Source organism: Herpailurus yagouaroundi, unplaced genomic scaffold (genome assembly GCF_014898765.1).
Source record: "Herpailurus yagouaroundi ecotype Mexico unplaced genomic scaffold, PumYag 28, whole genome shotgun sequence".
NCBI classification, from domain to species: Eukaryota; Metazoa; Chordata; class Mammalia; order Carnivora; family Felidae; genus Herpailurus; species Herpailurus yagouaroundi.
In genome coordinates, this window is record NW_024412376.1 from 31,072,524 (window position 1) to 31,091,351 (window position 18,828).

Here is an 18,828-nt window from a genome sequence, read left to right on the forward strand (position 1 = left end):
ACTATTATTGTTTATTTTCTATTATGGAATTGTAGACAATAAGTATGTTTGGTTACACAGTTTTCTCCAACTGAAGTATTGCCATTTTTAAAAATGTTTATTTATTTATTTTGAGACAGAGAGCGAGAGAGAGCAAGGGAGGGGCAGAGATAAAGGGAGAGAGAGAGAATCCCAAGCAGGCTCCATGCTGTCAGTGCAGAGCCTGACATGAAGCTCAAACTCATGAACCGTGAGATCATGAGTTAAGCCAAAAACAAGAGTTGGACATTTAACTGACTGAGCCACCCATGTGCCCCTGAAGTATTGTCTTAATCTAAATTTCCAAAAATTAGCATTTTCAGGACTTGATCTTGAATTTCAAATTACTTTTTTCAAATGATCCTTCTAATCTCTATCATCAGCCATGCAGAGTGTTCTAGCACTGAATGTTTCAGTGATTTGAATTTGCACTAAGTTTGAAATAGGTGTCTTTTTTGCTTAACTTTATTTATTTTGAAAGAGAGAGAGAGAAAGTGCGAGTGGGGGAGGGGCGGAGAGAGAGGAGAGAGCAAGAATCTGAAGCAGGCTCCCCACTGGAGGTTTAGAACCTGACATGGGGCTCGAACTCATGGACTGTGAAATCATGACCTGAGCCAAAGTCAGACACTTAACTGACCGAGCCACCCAGGCCCCTGGAATACATGTATTTGATGTAATTAATCTTTTGGGAACCAAATAAAAAGTAAAAAAAAAAAGTCACTTCGGTTGCAGCACACATCAGATTACTTAAAAAACTAAGATTAATTTTGGATTATTAGAGAATGATCTATAAAATCTTATATCACATTATCAATTATCAGATATCATAAAAGGGCAGTCAGGAAATGAGAGCTACTCCTCCTTAACTACTAAGAGCCCCACCTCGAACCCCTGCTCTAGAGGCCTTTTGTTAAGTGTAAGACCTGAACATATGAACTAGGATTCTGTTTTCTGATCTGATTGTATTTATTCTTTGCTGAAAAAGTTTGCAATGGCTCCAGTTTCTCTATAGACAAACTCCAAATCTTAAATTGTAGCTGTAAGATAACAGAAAGAATCTATGGATAGCAGTACCCTGGGAGGAGCACAGCTGTAGACTCAGAACACACAGGTTCCAGTCCCATCCCTGTGCTAATACTTAATCTTCCAATTTGCTTATCTGCACAGTGAAAATAATAGTACCTATCTTACAAGGCTGTTTAGAAGATTAGATGAGAATTTATTTGAAAGGGCCCAGAACGAAGGGCCTCCTTAACGTGAATTCCTTTCTCTCTTTCCTCTTCAATCTATAGGCTCAGCCTCCTTTACCCCGTCCGCCACAGATCCCCATGCCCACCTGCTGCTTTTCTGTTCCTATATTTATTCTATTTTCTCCATCAGATACTTGTTTCTCACATCTCTAAGATCTTATCAAGACCAAAATAAAAAACTTTTCCAAACTGATCTCCCCGACTGAAATCAGCTTCTTTTCCTATGTCACCCTCTCCCTTCTAGCCATTGTCACAGTCGGTGTATGTGATGGCTGTAAACGGGGCATCATATGCCTTTTGGAAATGGAGCCCATGTCTCAATGCTCTTGGTAACCTACATCACCCTAGCACAATGCCTGGCACAAAATAAGCCTGTGTTTATTGTTGGTTTATTTAATTCAATCCTCCTGTATGCCATGCTTTTTTCTCTTGTTCTCTCTTCTCTGCCCTTAGTCTTTCTATTTCACATCCAGTGACATTCCACATTGAACACATCCACCATAAACAATAGAGATGGAAGGCTATGAACTTCCCCTAACCTCCAAACAGACGTACAAAAATCCCAATAAGTAAATGAAATGACAGTTTTAAGAAAGGGAGGGAAAAAACCCCAAACATCTAGCCTGTCAGAGAAGCAGCTTTTGCATGTCTAAATCTGTCCGTTTTGGGATATAAGCCAAAGTCAGGGGTCCAAGACTATTTCAATTCTATTGCATTCCATTTATTATTTATATAGTGCATATTGCTGTAGTCTCTAAGCACTTTAAAATGAAATACAACATACCTCTGGGAGTGAGAAAGGAAATGAAGAACGGGGAGGAGGGGGAGGTGTTGGAACATTGGTGAGCATGGTGAGGTCTAAGCTGAGACAAGGGGCTCCTCCCCTGTCTGACACAGGTGTGAATAGCATATTGTTCAATGTCAGTGGCATAAATTTACAATGGGAGCTGGAAGCCAACCTCTGCAGGAAAAGCTTTCTTCATCCCTTGCTCGAAAAATGCACAGTCCTTAGAGGGAAGGACATCCTTCTTCTCTGCTCTCCATCCTGAATTTAGAATCTGATCAGAACATAATTAACACCCATGCTCACCATATAAACCTCACCCTTTGGGACGCCTGGGTGGCTCAGGCAGTTAAGCATCTGATTTCTGCTCAGGCCATGATCTCTCAATTCGTGTGTTCTGGCCCCGCATCGCTCTCTGTGCTGACCGCTCCAGAGCCTGGAGACTGCTTCGGATTCTGTGTCTCCCTCTCTCTCTGCCGCTCCCCTGCTCACGCTCTGTCTCTCTCTATCTCAAAAATAAACATTAAAAAAAAAAAAAAAAAAAAACCCTCTCCCTTCAAGACTTTTTTATAATTCTCTGTGACAACAAGAGACCACATATGCTAATGCTTCTGGATGCTGTGTTCTTCTCGTATGCTTCAGTATCCTCTGGCATTTGGAAATTGTCAAAAGGGAGAAGAAAAGCAGAGTCGGGTAGTGTCACGAGCGCACTATGGAACAGCGCGCAGGGCCCATCTGTCCTGCAAACGACACCATAGATACATGCGCAGTAGCAGGCCACTACTTGCTTTCTTCTGATGAATTCTTCGGGTATTTCCTGATAACATGCCCTTCATTAAGGAGATCTAAGGAAGCCTCGGGATCTCTCCTGAAATAGGACAGTATCCAAATGCTTTGACCCCAGATCTCAACGCTTCTGCTGGCTTTAAATACGGTCTTTAGGCAAATTCAAATCTTATGTGGGGAGGGGGGGGGCAGGTGGGGGGCTTTGATAAGCCCTTTTAGACATGTAGATTTTCTTGTGGAAGCCTTGGACCAAGAGAACACGCAAAATAGAGATGCCTGAGCCTGGGGTGTTCAATATTCTCTTTAATGATTGAAAATGCTGTCTCCAGTGGGAGTGGAGCGCTTGCTGTAGAGATTATTATGGTCTGAAGCATTTTCTGCATGAATGGTGAGGGCAGGGGCTGGGAGGTAATAAGACCCTGAAAGATGTCAGCTCCTACAATTCAGTGATAAGAGGGTTTCAGGGACCCAGCAGCCCAGCTGGATGACAGAGGCAGGCAGGAAGGCTGCTCAGAAGGGGATGGCTACTGTCCTCCACAAACAAGATTTTTAAAACTTATGTCTCAAGTTGTTTTCCTTTCAATGTATAATGCCCCTCTGTGACTGCCTACCCTTCGGTAAAGAAGGCTAAATAGGAGAGTTTTCTGCTAGCAGTGCATTGAGGAGTGTGTGGGAAACAGGTGTCTGTGTTTGGAGAGGGAAGTGGATTGGAGAGAGGTGTCAGCATAAGAGGCAACTGAGGTGTGGAGTGAGAAGGGATGGTGGCAGCCAGAATGGGCTTGCAGAACAGGGAAATATGACCCCTGGCTTCTCTGAATTGTTAGGAGTTAGGGCTGTATTTTCTGCAAACCTGTAAAATGGGAAAGGGATAGGAGTGGGAAGGAAGATCATTATTATATGAATTTTAAAGAAAGAGTTGAGCTGGAATGATGATAAGTTGGACTAAAAACAGCTACAGTATGAATTTGTTTCTAATGAGGTAAAGGATAGAAAGGAAAGAAGGAAGGAAGGAAGGAGAGAAGGAAGAAAATCTCGGCTGTCCTATCCTGTGCCATTCATGGCTTCAATCTTCTGTGAACAAATCCTGTGAAAGGGAATAGTGTGGCCCATATCTTCCAGAAATAGCTTTAAATGGAGAGGAACTCAGGAACACAACATACTTCAAGCTCTCGAGAACCATGCTGGATCCCTGGCTGGGACCTGAAACAAGTGGATGTGGGCCAGGGGAACCAGGAATACGAGGGGCTGGGTCCTGTGCCTAAGGGCCCCTTAACTGGCCCACAGCCATCGTTGTGTCCTGCCAGGGGTGTTATTATACAGCTGTCAATCAATACACTACCCACCAATGTCTACTTGTATTTTAAAAGACTTCACATAGAGTAGATAACACAACCCCAAAAGTCGACCAACAAAACCTAGCTGCCCGGAAATATTGTGCGTACTCAGCACTTTCACTCAAATCACTTTTTTCGTTTTAATTTGATCCTCATGATAACCTGGTGAAGACACATAGCAGCATCACCACCGCATCTAAAGAAGAGAGTGAGGCTCATGTCTAGAAGGTTATGCACTACTAAGTGGAGGAGCTGAGTTCTAAGCCCAAAGCCTCTCTCCATTTTCAGCTGTACCTGCACAACTGAGTAGTTGCAGTTTGTGGCCCCTGGTAGATAAATCTTTTACCCAGTGCACAAGTTCTGTGGTTTTGTTTTTGTTTTTTTTTCAGAGTCTCCTTAAATCACGGGGCATGGGAAGCATTGCTCAGCTCTAGCTGATGATTGCCATGCAGAAATGTGGGCCCAGGTCTTCCAATTTTTCAAGAGAACCTGGACATTTATACTTGTAGACAAAGTCTGATATTTTAATATTGGTGCATTTGCAAAAGAAATGAAATCAACACATTGTGCAAACCCAGCATGCCAGCCACCAGCGTGAGACCTCTGCCTTAAATCTGTGTACTTGGCTCCTTCCCAGCCTTATTCCCAGAGAGAGTGGAAAGGTGATGTCACTGGCGTCTGCTCCTTTTTCTCCAACAGACTCTCACCTGATCTGAATATCTGCCCCTGGATCCCTCATCTTTTTTCATCTGTTTCCCTCCATCTGAGGCACATTTCACTTGGGGGTGGGGTGGGGGTGGTTGGGTACCATTGGAAATCAACTGATGTCAAAGGAAACTTTGTGTTTGGCTTTTCAGCATGCTGAACTGGAGTAAGCTAGATGGTAGACAGCTAGAAGGCATGGGGGCAGGGAAGGAGGAGCAAGGAAGGATGAGGACAAGCCATGTACCCGCGCTGCCTGCAAAGGAAAGGAAATGGAACTGACGGCACTCTTGTAAATATTAAATAGTAATGCAATAGAGAGAAACTGTGATAAGCATGCCAGTACTTTACTGTATTTCAGCACACAGCTGGGTACTAGGGCTTAACACATCTCTTTTGACATCGCAGACAGTTTTACTGTGCTGGGAGAAAACCTGAGTAATGAATACAAGGCAAATGCTTTTGCTATTATGGAAACAAATAAATGGCAGAATAAGAATGACAGTAAAAGAAAGAGATTCTATTTCCGTCATTCTAAATAGATGTTACATCTCGTGGCAGATATGATCGCATTAATTAGCTGCAAGAGATTTTATAAGTAACCATCGTGTAAGCGGGCTTGCTCTGCCTTTGCTAATGAAAGTGCTTTTTGAATGTGACCCTTTCCTAATCTGAGGCAACAATATTTCTTAGCTCCTGATGTGTACAAAGTAGCAGGCACTGTGGGGGGAGGCACAGGAAATGGTGGATGTAATCTTTTCTTCTGAGCAGCTTCTAGTCAAGTGGTATTAGATTTGCAAGAAGGACAAAGCTCCTCCCAAAACCCATATCAAATCTTAAAAAGTTTCAAAGAATACAGAGGCGCCTGGGTGGGTCAGTTGGCTAAGCATCTGACTTCAGCTCAGGTCATGATCTCATTGTGAATTTGAGCCCCTCATCGGGCTCTGTGCTGGCAGCTCAGAGCCTGGAGCCTGCTTCGGATTCTGTGTCTCCCTGTCTGCCCCTCCCGCATTTTCACTCTTTCTCTCTCTCTCTCTCTCAAAAATAAACATTAAAAAAAGATTTAAAAATATTTTAATGTCTATTTCTGAGACAGAGACAGAGGATGAGTGGGGGAGGGGGGGAGGGGGGGACACAGAATCTGAAGCAGGCTCCAGGCTCTCAGCTGTCAGCTGACATGGGGCTTGAACTCATGGACCCTGAGGTCATGACCTGAGGGTCATGACCTGAGCCCAAGTCGGACGCTTAACTAACTGAGCCACCCAGGCCCCCCTAAAAAAAAGATTTTAAAAAACAGTTTCAAGGAATACAAAAATCTACTTACTAGACACCTTTCCCAGAAAACATATCACTTTGCATTTGTCTGAACATAATTCAAACCACATTTACTAAAACTCTGTTACCCTGTTATACAACCTTTTGTTTTTATGTTTCTGTAAGAAAATGCAAAGAACAGCATTTTCTTGGAAGCCTCTTTAAGATTTTAAACAACAAAACAGTATTTATATTTGTCTAATCTTTTTAAAAAATCTTTATTATTTTTGAGAGGAAGAGTACGAGTGGGGGAGGGGCAGAGAGAGACAGGGGCAAGGGATCCAAAGCGGGCTCTGCATTTACAGCAGAGAACCCCATGTGGGGCTCAAACTCATGAACTGTAAGATCATGACCTGAACTGAGATGCTCAACTGACTGAGCCACCCAGGTGCCCCTGTATTTATCTAATCTTAAGGCTATCTGAATCGGTAAAATCTACTTCACACTGCTTTTTTTTCCCCTTCCCCTTCTTTCTTATTATTATTATACCCATACTACCATGAATTTCATGCATAGTTGTTAAAAATGCAGTCACTTCTTCCTCCCATTCAGTTCAGCAGGCCAACACTAAAGTTAAGTAGTCAACCTGTCTTTCTACTTCTCAGCCTTGATGGGGTTATCAGTAAGCCCAGTCAAAAAATAAAACAGATCAGTGGTAGTGCCACCTAGTAAGAAGAATGAAATCCAGATGCTGTCAAAATTAAGAGAGGTTTGATTAATGCCAGTGTTAACTTTATTTTCACTGCTTCCCTAGCTGGGTTAAAAAAAAAAAAAAAAAAAAGGCAGCACAGGGCCAGAGCAATGTGTTAACACTGCTGGGCATCTTTTTTAGCAAGGCACAATTTAAAAAATAATGTCTGAGTTACGTGATGTGTTATCAAAAGGTTGCTTTACATCTATCAAGAAGCTTTAATTCTATGAGTCAAAAGTAGCCTTTACCTCAATGCCCATTTCCTACCAATACCTCCTCAATATCAAATGTACTTCCGTCTCTGCTGTGACAGGGAAAATATCAATGATGTAATGCAGCGTATATATTTGAGATTTCTATGACATCTGTGGAAGTCAAACCCTATTTTCCAGACAGACACAAAATTCATGTGGCTTTTAACTCAGTTTTAAGTAGATCCTGACCCAATATAAAAAATTGAGAACAGGTGACCAATATTCCCAAAGAATCATAAAAATTCAAAACATTTCTAAAGAACAAATACCTTCAAGAAAAGACTGGAAATCCTAAGTTGGGAGCTAACAAGTGAGTGTGTTTAAAATCACTTGGTCTGCATTCCATTCTTTAATCGATCTCTGTGAATCTTGATATCATCCACGTATTCAAGCTTCTTTCTTACAATTTCCCAACAATTTTCAGTTATTTATTGTGGTGCTTTCAGGAAATCAATAAAAATGTTTTTAGACTTTTGTGTGTAGTGAAAGAAAGAAAAAAGCTTAATTGGTCCAGCTGTGTCTTGTTGTTTTCTTGTTCTTCTAAATATAAAAGAATAAGTCAAATCTGTGTTGAATGTAGAATCCATTGAAATATGACCAACTGATGTTACTTTATCCTTCCTGCCAGTAATTTTTCAGAAATCCCTATCGTTTTTGTGAATTCACATTAATCAGAAAACTTCTTTCTGTGAAAATCAGTCATTGGTCGTTTGTTGCTTTTTTTTTTTTAAGTAGAATGAATACATATGACATAACCTTAAACATTTGACATCGATATTTTAAGTAATTCAAATCACATATTTCAACCTAAAAGCTCATGTTTTATATTCTGATGTTAAGTGATTCTTGGAAGTCTTTATTATTGGGGAAATTATCTCAATTCTTAAAAATAATTAGGAGTTATCATTGTAAGCACATTTCCCTGACAATGTTTTCATAAGCCAACGGAGAGGTATTTTCAAGTTGGCATCCTTCTGTGCGTTGAATGTGGGGGAAAGCTTGTGATGCGACACCCCGCCTTCTCTCCTCTGTAGCCCAGTGGCTGTAGCTCACATCTCTGTGGCTCGGTGCCAACAGAAATGCCTATGGAAAGGAAAGCCTGCTCTGAACAGAGAGCTGACTGCTTTGTGAAAGATGAGAAGACAAAGCCTAATACAGTGAAACTTCTTTAGAACATTTTCCAGGGAACTGAACATTTTGAATGTTCTACGTGGGAAAACATGCGCTGGGAGAACAGCACAATGACGCATTTCACTGCACTTCCACTTGCCAAACATTCCAGGGCACCCTGCACACGAGGCTAATAAACTGGCTTAAACAGGAGATGGTCATGAGCTCAGGAAAGCTTTCCTCCAGCCCCGTCTGTGGTTGCACAAAACGGTCAAAACAGAGGCCAGGTCTGTTCTCAAATACCACGCTCTGGAGGAGGGATAAGAATGTCCTATGGTTCCTGGGCCAGTTCAGGTGGCTTAGAGAAGGGCACAACAGTACCTTTATAGACACTACAAAAATCACTTGAAGAAGACAAACATCTCTGAGTGGAGGGAACTACATCAGTGTGGTAAGTATCCTCTTGTGTAAATGTTGGGAGATGGGGCCCTTTCACTTTTACTCTTTGTGCTCTTCTCTATTAAATGCTGTTCCATTACGTGCTATCATATCATGGTTCTCATGTTTGAAAATCCCTCTTCTTGTACGTTGTAACTTACGTCAGATCATCACAGAAACTGGAAGACTGAGGACAAAAATCACAGAATACCAGGGAGCAGGGGAGACCACACTATGGTTTGAGCAGCCTTATGGAAACGTCTGGCTCCAGGCTCGCTTTGGTTTTCTTCAGAGTTTCTTCAGTGGGTGCAGGAAATTCTACTTACTGGGTTTGTCAGTAATCTAGAAGTATCTTGGTATTTTTCAGATTACCAAGTATCTGTTGTAATGTGACTTTGTGACACAACAGATAAAGAGATCAAGATAGATCACTGCTGGAGACTGTGTTTCCTAAGAATGGATGATAAGCATTAGCAGATAAAAAAAAATGTAATCAATCAAGTAATGGAACAAGGCAGGAATGAGAGGAATGTTTTTCAATTTAAAATCTAGTGTAAGTTTTGCCCTTAACAAAATCAGAGAAAATGTAAAGAATCAGAGGGAATTTTTTTAAATCCACAATGAAGGAAGAAAAGTGCTCCTTAAATAGATGAGTAAATGGTTTCAGGCATAAATGTATTTATGTATAGATGTGTAGAGATTTTCGTCTCCTGTTAGGATTAAGTAATTTTTTTAGAGTAAATTTATTCAGGAGTTGATTAGTTTGTCAGTAATAACAGCCTACTTTTTGTAGCTGTTTAAAAAATGACCTTAAAAATGCACAAGGATGGTATTTGTTTTAGAAAAACATGAATAATATGTATTTTTTAAACTTTTCTGAATACTAGTGGTCAAACAGAACTGATAGAGTCACGGTCACTAAAGGGGAATTCTCCGAAAGGCCTCAGAAAAAACAGTAATGAAAGAAGGAGACAACCAAATACCCAAGTCTTAAAAAGTTCCAACTCTCTGTCCACCCACCCCACCCTTACCACGCCCACCCCACCTCCCCAGGGATATGAAAATCTCCCGGCAGGTGATGGACTGTGCCAGAGTCAGTGTTGATGCTTAAAGGTTGAAGCTGATTTGTAAACAACAAAAATTCAATAGATATCATCCCTGCTCTTAAAATACCTCTGCCACACTGCCACTGAGGGTTTCTCATTGGCCACTTGTGACAGAAAGCTCCTAAATGGTCTCCAGTGATCCCTTCCTCCTGGTACGCATGCTCTTGTATAATGCCCTACCCTTCAATACGGGCTGGATTTAGTGACTCGTTTCTAGCAAACAGAATGTGGCAAAGGTGATGAGAGGTCATGTGCTAGATTAGGTTACAGGATAGCTGTTGCTTCTGTCTTGGGTGCGCTCTCTCACTTGCTCTCTCTGAAGAAAGGCAGCTGCCATGTTGTGGGCTGTACTAGGGAGACAGCACAATAGCCCTCAAGGAATCAACAACCTTGTGTGTGAGTTTGGAATCAGATCCTCTCCCGCTGAGCCTTCACAGAAGACCTCGGCCTCAGCTGACACCTGGACCACAATCTCATGAGAGACCTTGAGCCAGTGGCACCAACCTAAGCAGCACCCAGGGGCCTGACCCACAGAAAGTGTGAGAAAACAAATATCCGTTGTTTCTTTTGTGTTTTTTTTTTTCAGTCCACCTCCTCATTTCCTGCACTGTGCCCCCATCTCTCTCATTGCCAATTCCCACCTTCACATTTCTTTTACTTTTTTTTTTTTAATGTTTACTTATTTTTGAGAGGGGAGAGGAAGGGCAGAGAGAGAGAGAGAGAGAGAGAGAGAGAGGGAGGATCTGAAGCAGGCTCCGCGCTGACAGCAGAGAACCCAATGTGGGATTTGACCTCACAAACCAGGAGATCATGACCCTAGATGAAGTCTGCTGCTTAACTGACTGAGCCGCCAAGGCGCCCCTCCTTTTCCTTCTTCTGTGGACAATTTAAAACGATCTGTTTCACAGGCTCTTTTATTCTACAGCCTCAGGGCTTCTCCTTTCCAACTTAAGAGGCCTAAAAATAATAAAGTAAGCTTTTTTTTTTTTAATTTTTTTTTTTCAACGTTTATTTATTTTTGGGACAGAGAGAGACAGAGCATGAATGGGGGAGGGGCAGAGAGAGAGGGAGACACAGAATCAGAAACAGGCTCCAGGCTCTGAGCCATCAGCCCAGAGCCCAACGCGGGGCTCGAACTCCCGGACCGCGAGATCGTGACCTGGCTGAAGTCGGACCCTCAACCGACTGCGCCACCCAGGCGCCCCAATAAAGTAAGCTTTTAATCCGAGAGAAACTCTAGTGCTAGCTGCTGTAAGAACAGTTCTCAGCTTATGTCGAGAAATTGTTCGTCACTCAAAATAAGTAACGTACCTATGATTTCATCAACTTGAAATATTCTAGCTTTGAAGAAAACATAGTCTAGCTTTGGCAAATTTTATAAAGTAGAGAATAAAACCTTTGATGATGAAACACTCTATTCCCTATTATTTACACTTTAGACAGTAATAAAACACATTATTTTCAAATATTTTCGTTATTTTGGGGCTACCGTTTGATGTGAATTATTGCTAGATGTTGGAGAGAGTTGTCCACTCCTGAAATCTCTGTTTTTTAGCCTTTTGGGCTCATCTATTCCCTCAATACCCCAAATAAACTGCTTTGTGCCACTCCTTTTCCTCACAGTGCAGAAATTCCTCTCTCTTCCAGGATTTTGGAGGATACCCTGAAGGCTTCTGTTCCCATTTGTCACCATTCTGTCTGGAATTACTCCCCCCACCCTGTTCCTGCCAGAGTTTTGTTCTATGATGGGCCCTGCCCTGCTTTCTTCAACTTCCCTGAAAAGCCACCAACAACAGGCCGCTGAATGGAAGCACAGCAAAACACAGATACCAAACAACTTAAAATTAGATGTTTCCTGAAATTAGACTTCTCCAGTTTCTTGGATAACCTCAGCATGGGGAAGTCCTGACTATCCTCCTCAGGGACCTCTGTGCCCCTTCCTAACTGACCCCCCCAGTGTGCCAAACCTTCTCTTTCATCTCGCTATTTTTCCCCCAGTCTAAGAGCCCCCAGATCGACTTCCCACCAGACCTTAATTTTCCTTAATACAAAGCATTTCAACTTGGTTTTGTTTAAACTTCCCCCATCTAGGTAGAGTGACAGTGAGGAGTGGGGAGGGGTCTCAACTTCTACCACCAAAGAGGCCCCAGACCCATTCATGTGCTCCTTCTTAGATGTTGTTACCCTCTCCTCAGTTCAAACTGTTTCCTGCCATTTAAAATAATAGTTTTTAGGGGCGCCTGGGTGGCTCAGTCAGTTGAGCGTCCAACTTCGGCTCAGGTCATGATCTCACGGTTTGTGAGTTTGAGCCCCACATCGGGCTCTGTGCTGACAGCTCAGAGCCTGGAGCCTGTTTCAGATTCTGTGTCTCCCTCTCTCTCTGACCCTCCCTGCTCATGGTCTGTCTCTCTCTCTCTCTCAAAAATAAATAAAACATTAAAAAATTTTTTCTTAAATAATGATTTTGAATGTTACATTAAAGCTTAATAAAGATTACATTAAAAAGTCTAATAAAACATATAAGAAAAGTTGTTCTCCCATTGAAATCCTGCTGAATGTGCTAAGAAATTTTTCAAAGAAATGGAGTTTTTTTCTTAACCCTAGATCAAATACCCATACTGTAAACTAGTGTATAAACTATTTCAAGTAATTATGAGCCGTCTTTGAGGATCATATCAGGATGCTCATTCTATGGTTTGGCAAATGATTGGTAAATATTAAGAAGCTATATCTCATATCAATAGCAAACGTCTGACATTGACATGAAACATTACAATGTAGAGCTGCTGTAAATTATGCTTGGCCTCAGGAAGCTGGATGAAGATACACTGAGCTTCAGACCTTGGTTCTAAGGAGGAGCTTTAGAAAAACATATATCATTTTAGATGACATTTAATTGCTTATTCTCCCCAATAGGTGTAAATTCCATTATAAAAATACATTTCCTTGGATCGGTGAGAGGGTTCGTTCCTGGCTATGCAGAGGGAAACCTTCCCTCACTACTTCCCTCCTGGTTGCTAATTGCATCCATTTCCTTAAAATTTTCTTTTTTAATGTTTATTTATTCTTGAGAGAGAGAGAGAGAGAGACAGCAGGAGACGAGCAGGGGAGGGCAGAGAGAGAGAGAGGGAAACACAGATCTGAAGCAGGCTCCAGGCTCTGAGCTGCCAGCACAGAGCCTGACTTGGCCTTGAATCCACAAACCTGAACCACGAGATCCTGACCTGAGCCGAAGTCAGACACACGCTTAACTGACTGAGCCACCCAGGCGCCCCTGCATCTAGTATTTTGAAAGGGAGCTGGGAGTTTGTAGAGAAAATAACTTGAAGCATGTCTGGTGATCTGGTTGTGTGACAGGAAGAAAGTGAGTTGGGTAGAGGGAGGGTGCTGATGGAGGAAATTTTTCACAGGTAGATTTTTCCAGGCAGGACAAAGACTTACTCCAAGCAACAATGAAGTATGGCATAGTGCACTGAATTCAACTAAAGACCTGAGGGGTGGAGTTGAGGAGCTTCCAAATCAAAAGTACCTACCCTGACTCAATGCAGCCAGCAGTATACTCATTAAATAATAATAATAATAATAATAAAGCTGTCATCTAAAACTGAGTTGCCCTTTGGAACCCAAGAAAATCTGTTGGTGACACTCTAAGAGAGCAACTCATAGAGGAAGGGACTTGTTTCCCTTCCTGTCTTGTCAAGGAGTCTGAGTCAGAATGGCGGTACATTGAATGGAATGGTAGCCAGGAGCCCACTGGTAACTGTGTGAACTGAGGAACAGAGATTAGTAGAATTTCACTTTGGCCAGTGGAGAGACTTAAGCAAAATGTGTTTGAACGACAATTAAGTTAAAACTTAAAGCAGAGAATAGAGAAGATTGTACAGGCACTGGGGACTTCCAGAGATCCGTACTGGTTAAGGGAAAAGAGGAGAAATTTCCTAGGGGCTTGATTTTCTGTGATTATAAAGCTAAGAGGGGCATTAAGCTAGGAAAATCTGGGATTGAAGGTTACTGTCACCTCATTTGTATTCACAGGCTGGAAAGCCATAATAACCCAGAGAGAATAGTTTCTACTTACAATCACTTTTTCCTATGGGAGAATTTCAGTCATACTAAAAGTACCATTTTGACTGATACGATTGTAGAAGATCAAATTTAGATTCCAGTTATAATAACACAGAAAAAATTAGCTGGATTTGAGAATTCACATTCTGTGTCATGAATGTACAATAAGCCAAAACTTTGACACTAAAGTCTCTGAAACTCACTGACCTCATTAATAAATCACGAGTAATAATTCTGTGTCATAACATTATTGTGCAGATAATGAGAAAACTCTTGGGGGAGTATTTAGCACAGTGCCAGGCACATAGTAAATGTCCAATTATATTTGTTCATTGCTCGTTAAAGAAGGTTTTGCCAGAAAATTAAACTGGTCGCCAAAGAAAGACCACATAAAATGTTAGAGCAAACTCTAAGGGCTTTTGAAAGCCAAGGCACCATACATGAGAAAGAGAGATGACAGTTTCTTTTATCACGTAGAGTAGGGAGAAAAGCACCCTGAACTGAAAATCAGGAAGGTGGTTTTTTGTCCTGGCTCAGCTTCCAGCTCCCCTGTAGGCTTGGTTAGCTCATTAGCTAACCTCTCCCAGCATCAGATTGCCCGAGGGAAAAGTGAGGGGCTCAGTCTCCATAATAGCTAAGGTCATTTTTAACAAGAACAATTCACATATTTGTAAGATATGACCATTACTGTTGCTAAAACACTTGCTTTAATTATTTATCATTTTTTGATGCATAGTATAGCAATTAGGGGATAGCAATTATAATAAACATTATATGGTTTTAATTTAAAAAAAAAAAAACGGTGCTTTTATAGAAAAAGCTTAAGTGTGTCATGATCCCAAATTAAATTAACTACAACTGTGGGAAGTTGGATTGATTAGACAGACAGGGAATAATAACACCACTATATTCCTGGTGCTAATATCTGAATGATAGCTAAATGAGTAGGAGGAAGAATACAGATACTTTCCAGAGTTGGTCTTAGAAACCCAAATTTAAAAAGTAAGGTTATTATGGTCACAGTTTAAATGTGTATTAGTCATGTGTATTTTCTAAAGGGAGAGCTGGGAAGTGGCAAAGGTGAAGGGTGGGGTGATGAGACTAATATTACGAGTATTTACTGAGTACACACTATGTGACAAGTACTGTGACAAACATTTTACTTTTTTTTTTTGCCCTTCGAGGTAGGCACAATAATTCTCATTTTACAGAAAATCAACCTGCCAATATTACACAGAACAGTTGTTGGGACTAGAAGCCAAGTGTCTGACTTCATTCTGTGAGTTTTCTAAATTATTGCCTGAAAACAGGAATATAGGGAAAGGACATAAAAATATTTGGTGCTTATGGGAATGCACGCTAATGCAGCCCCTCTGGAAAACAGTATGGAGGTTCCTCAAAAAACTAAAAATAGAACTACCCTACGACCCAGCAATTTCACTACTAGGCATTTATCCACGGGATACAGGTGTGCTGTCTCAAAGGGACACATGCACCCCCATGTTCATAGCAGCCCTGTCAACAATAGTCGAAGTATGGAAAGAGCCCAAATGTCCGTCGATGGATGAATGGATAAAGAAGATGTGGTGTATATATGTACAATGGAGTATTACTCTGCAATCAAAAAGAATGAAATCTTGCCATCTGCAACTACATGGGTGGAACTGGAGGGTATTACGCTAAGTGAAATTAGTCAGAGAAAGACAAAAATCATATGACTTCACTCATATGAGGACTTTAAGAGACAAAACAGATGAACATAAGGGAAGGGAAGCAAAAATAATATAAAAACAGGGAAGGGACAAAACAGAAGAGACTCATAAATATGGAGAACAAACAGAGGGTTACTGGAGGGGATGTGGGAGGGGAGATGGGCTAAATGGGTAAGGGGCACTAAGGAATCTACTCCTGAAATCATTGTTGCACTATATTCTAACTAATTTGGACGTAATTAAAAAACAATTAAAAATAAAATTAAAAAAAACAAAAAACAAAACAAAACAAAAAGAAATGTATTTTATAGAAATAAAAGCACTAGTATATAACAATCTAAAAAAAAAATTTGGTGCTTAAAAGTATAAGGAAAGATTCGCTGGCACAGGGATGGCAAAGCTCCCCAATTCCCAAAGTTTCCCATATTCCCAATTTGAGTATTATTATGTGACTTTAGCAAATTCTGACCTATATGCACCTGGAAATTCATACCACTCCTGTATTATAAGATTTTCTGGTCAGTATCACATATATGTCATTAAAATGCAAAGCTCAATGCTTCCCCAAATGCTAGAACAAGGTGTTTTTGCAGGGCCACAGCACAGGCCTCTGCAGTTGTACTGTTGAAGTGGTTAAATTGGCGAAGCCAGACAATAGCCAGAATTTCACTTGTGCCGAGCAGCAAAGCCTGTTTGTTTCATTAGAGGAAGCTGCTACTGATTCATAAACAATAGGGATTTTCTCTAATAGAAGTGCCTCTGGTGGCCACAGGAGATCATCTTTCATCCCCTATAATGAATTCAAAAGCTGTCATAACATTTTATGATGATTTGGGCTTAATTGTAACTGTTGTATTAGCCTGTTGTGTAGCATATAGAAATCCACACCTAGTTAATACTTTTATTTATTGGCCTTGGTTTCCTTTTTCTTTTATTTATCCTGTCTTCTTTTGTGGTATTACTACTACTCACTACTCACCCAAGCTGGAAAACTGGGGTCATCCTGACTCCTTACAATCTCTACTCGACACATTCCCAAATGTGTCTCTTCTCCGTTCCTATCACCTCTGCCTTGGCTCAGGCTCTCATCTTTTCTTTCCTGGACCAATTCGACAGCCACCAGCTGGGGCCTCCTGTCCACAGGCTTTTCTGCTCAAGCTCATTGTCCTTTGTCCTAATGTCCTCTCTGCCCACCCCGTCCTCCATTCCCCTATTCCCCCATTCCTTACCTAGATGCTCACCATTTTTTGAAATGCAGTTCAGATGTCACTTCCTCCAGGAAGCCCTGTCTCACCACATGTGAGCCCTCACCTTCTGTCCCAGGCTTTGGCAGGTGATCTTCCTCTCTTGCGCATTAGTACACTAGCAGCTTTCTTCAGAAAAGCAAAAATACTCTCAGGATTTCTTTCAGTTAGCAAAAACAGGTACTATTGTAGGTATTTTGTAAAAGCAAATGTGAACTAACATGAACTTTCAGAAACCGGGGAGACTCTTCCCTTTATGCCATTTCAGATTACAAAAGGTTCCACAGAGGGGCATCTGGGTGGCTCGGTCCATTAAGTGACCAACTCTAGATTTCTGCTCAGGTTGTGATCTCATGGTTCATGGGATTGAGCCCCATGTCAGGCTCTGCACTAACAGTGCAGAGCCTGGTAGAAATTCTCTCTCTCCACCCCCCTCTCTCTGCCTCTCCTCTGCTTGTGCTCTCACTCACTCTCAAATAAATAAATAAATAAATAAATAAATAAATAAATAAATACTAAAAAAAAGGTTTCTATAGGACTGCTCTGCCTTTGGATATTAAGGAAACCTGTGTTTACTAAACATATTACTGTAATAATCATTGACCTTACTACATTTTATCATAACTCTCTGTTGATGTGTCCATTGTCCTCCTATAGAATGTTAACTCATGCTGTTAGAAGTAGGACAGAAAAAGGTCAACAGGCAGATAGTAAAATACACAAGAGACATGACCAGAAGGGTCATAGAAAATAATGCAAATGACTCTCAAACATATGAAAAGGTGTTCAATCTTGATAATAATGAGAGAAATATAAATTACTATGTTACCGTTACTTATCTGTCATAAATCCAAAAGTCTGACAACGTACTCTGTGTGTGAGGCTATATGGAATAGGCATTCTCACACATTGCTGTTGGAATACAAATGGGTACAATCATTACGGGGGGACATTTGGCAATATCAAACAAATTTATATATGCTTTTATCCCTTGGTCACACTTCTAAGAATATATCCCAAAGGTGTTCTGCAAAATATATGAGAAGATGTATGTAGAGAGCTATACTCTGTAGCACTTTTTATAACAACAAAATATTGGAAACAGCCCATATAACAATAGAAGACTGGTTGGATAAATTATGGTAAATATATACAATAGAGTATTTTGAGGCTGTCCAAAAATGAGAAATATCTTTATATAATTCCATAAAGTAATTGCCAGATGTGTTCAGTGACAAAAGCAAGGTGGAAAATGTGTTCAGTCGACTACCGTTTTTCTGAGAAAGGGGAGGACAGTATATATTTACTTATAGTTTTTAAAATTTTTCCTAGGGCACCTGGGAGGCTCAGTTGGTTAAGTGCCCAACTCAATTTTGGCTCAGGTCATGATCTCATGATTCATGAGATTGAGCCACATGTAGGGCTCTGTGCTGACAGCAAGAAGCCTGCTTGGGATTCTCTCTCTCCCTCTCTCCCTGCCCTTCCCCACCTCTTGCTAGCATGCACAAGTTCTCTCTCTCAAAACAAACAAACAAACAAACAAACAAACAAACAACTGTTTTTCTGTAAGGAAAAGGAAATAACGGGATGGAGATGACAAGAATAAAAGCTAGACATTTGTAAATATTTCTTATTTTAAGGATTTCACTTTGGAACCAGGAAAATATTTTACTTAATTGTAAAATACTTTAAAAAAAAACCCTAACATGAAACAAAACAAATGAACCTAAGTATGTACTGAGTTGGTGAAATAATTTCACAGAAAACCAATTTTCCTCCTCTATTTTCCCTTCCCTCCAGCCCTTTGCCATCAGAATTGGGAACCCTGAGCCCAGGACAGATGTGAAGTTTGTAATAGCTTCTTTGGTTTTTGTTTTTTTAAATGTGTATTTCCTTATTTTGAGAGAAAGTGAGCCTGGGAGGGGCAGGGGGTGGGGGGAGAGAGAATCCCAAGCAGGCTTCATGCTGTCAGCACAGAGCCTGGCTCGGGGCTTGATGTCATGAACTGTGAAATGATGAC

At 41.0% G+C, this 18,828-nt stretch overlaps 1 protein-coding gene across 1 annotated transcript in view; it reads left to right on the plus strand.

Annotated features, from left to right (window-relative positions):
- Positions 1-8,469: 8,469 nt before the first annotated feature.
- The window catches only part of SPMIP2 (sperm microtubule inner protein 2), a 112,137-nt gene continuing 101,778 nt past the window's right edge, over positions 8,470-18,828 (plus strand). The window contains 2 exon segments of the mRNA XM_040471534.1: positions 8,470-8,655; positions 8,657-8,694. Coding sequence (XP_040327468.1) covers positions 8,570-8,655; positions 8,657-8,694 — 124 coding nt within the window. The 5' untranslated portion in view covers positions 8,470-8,569.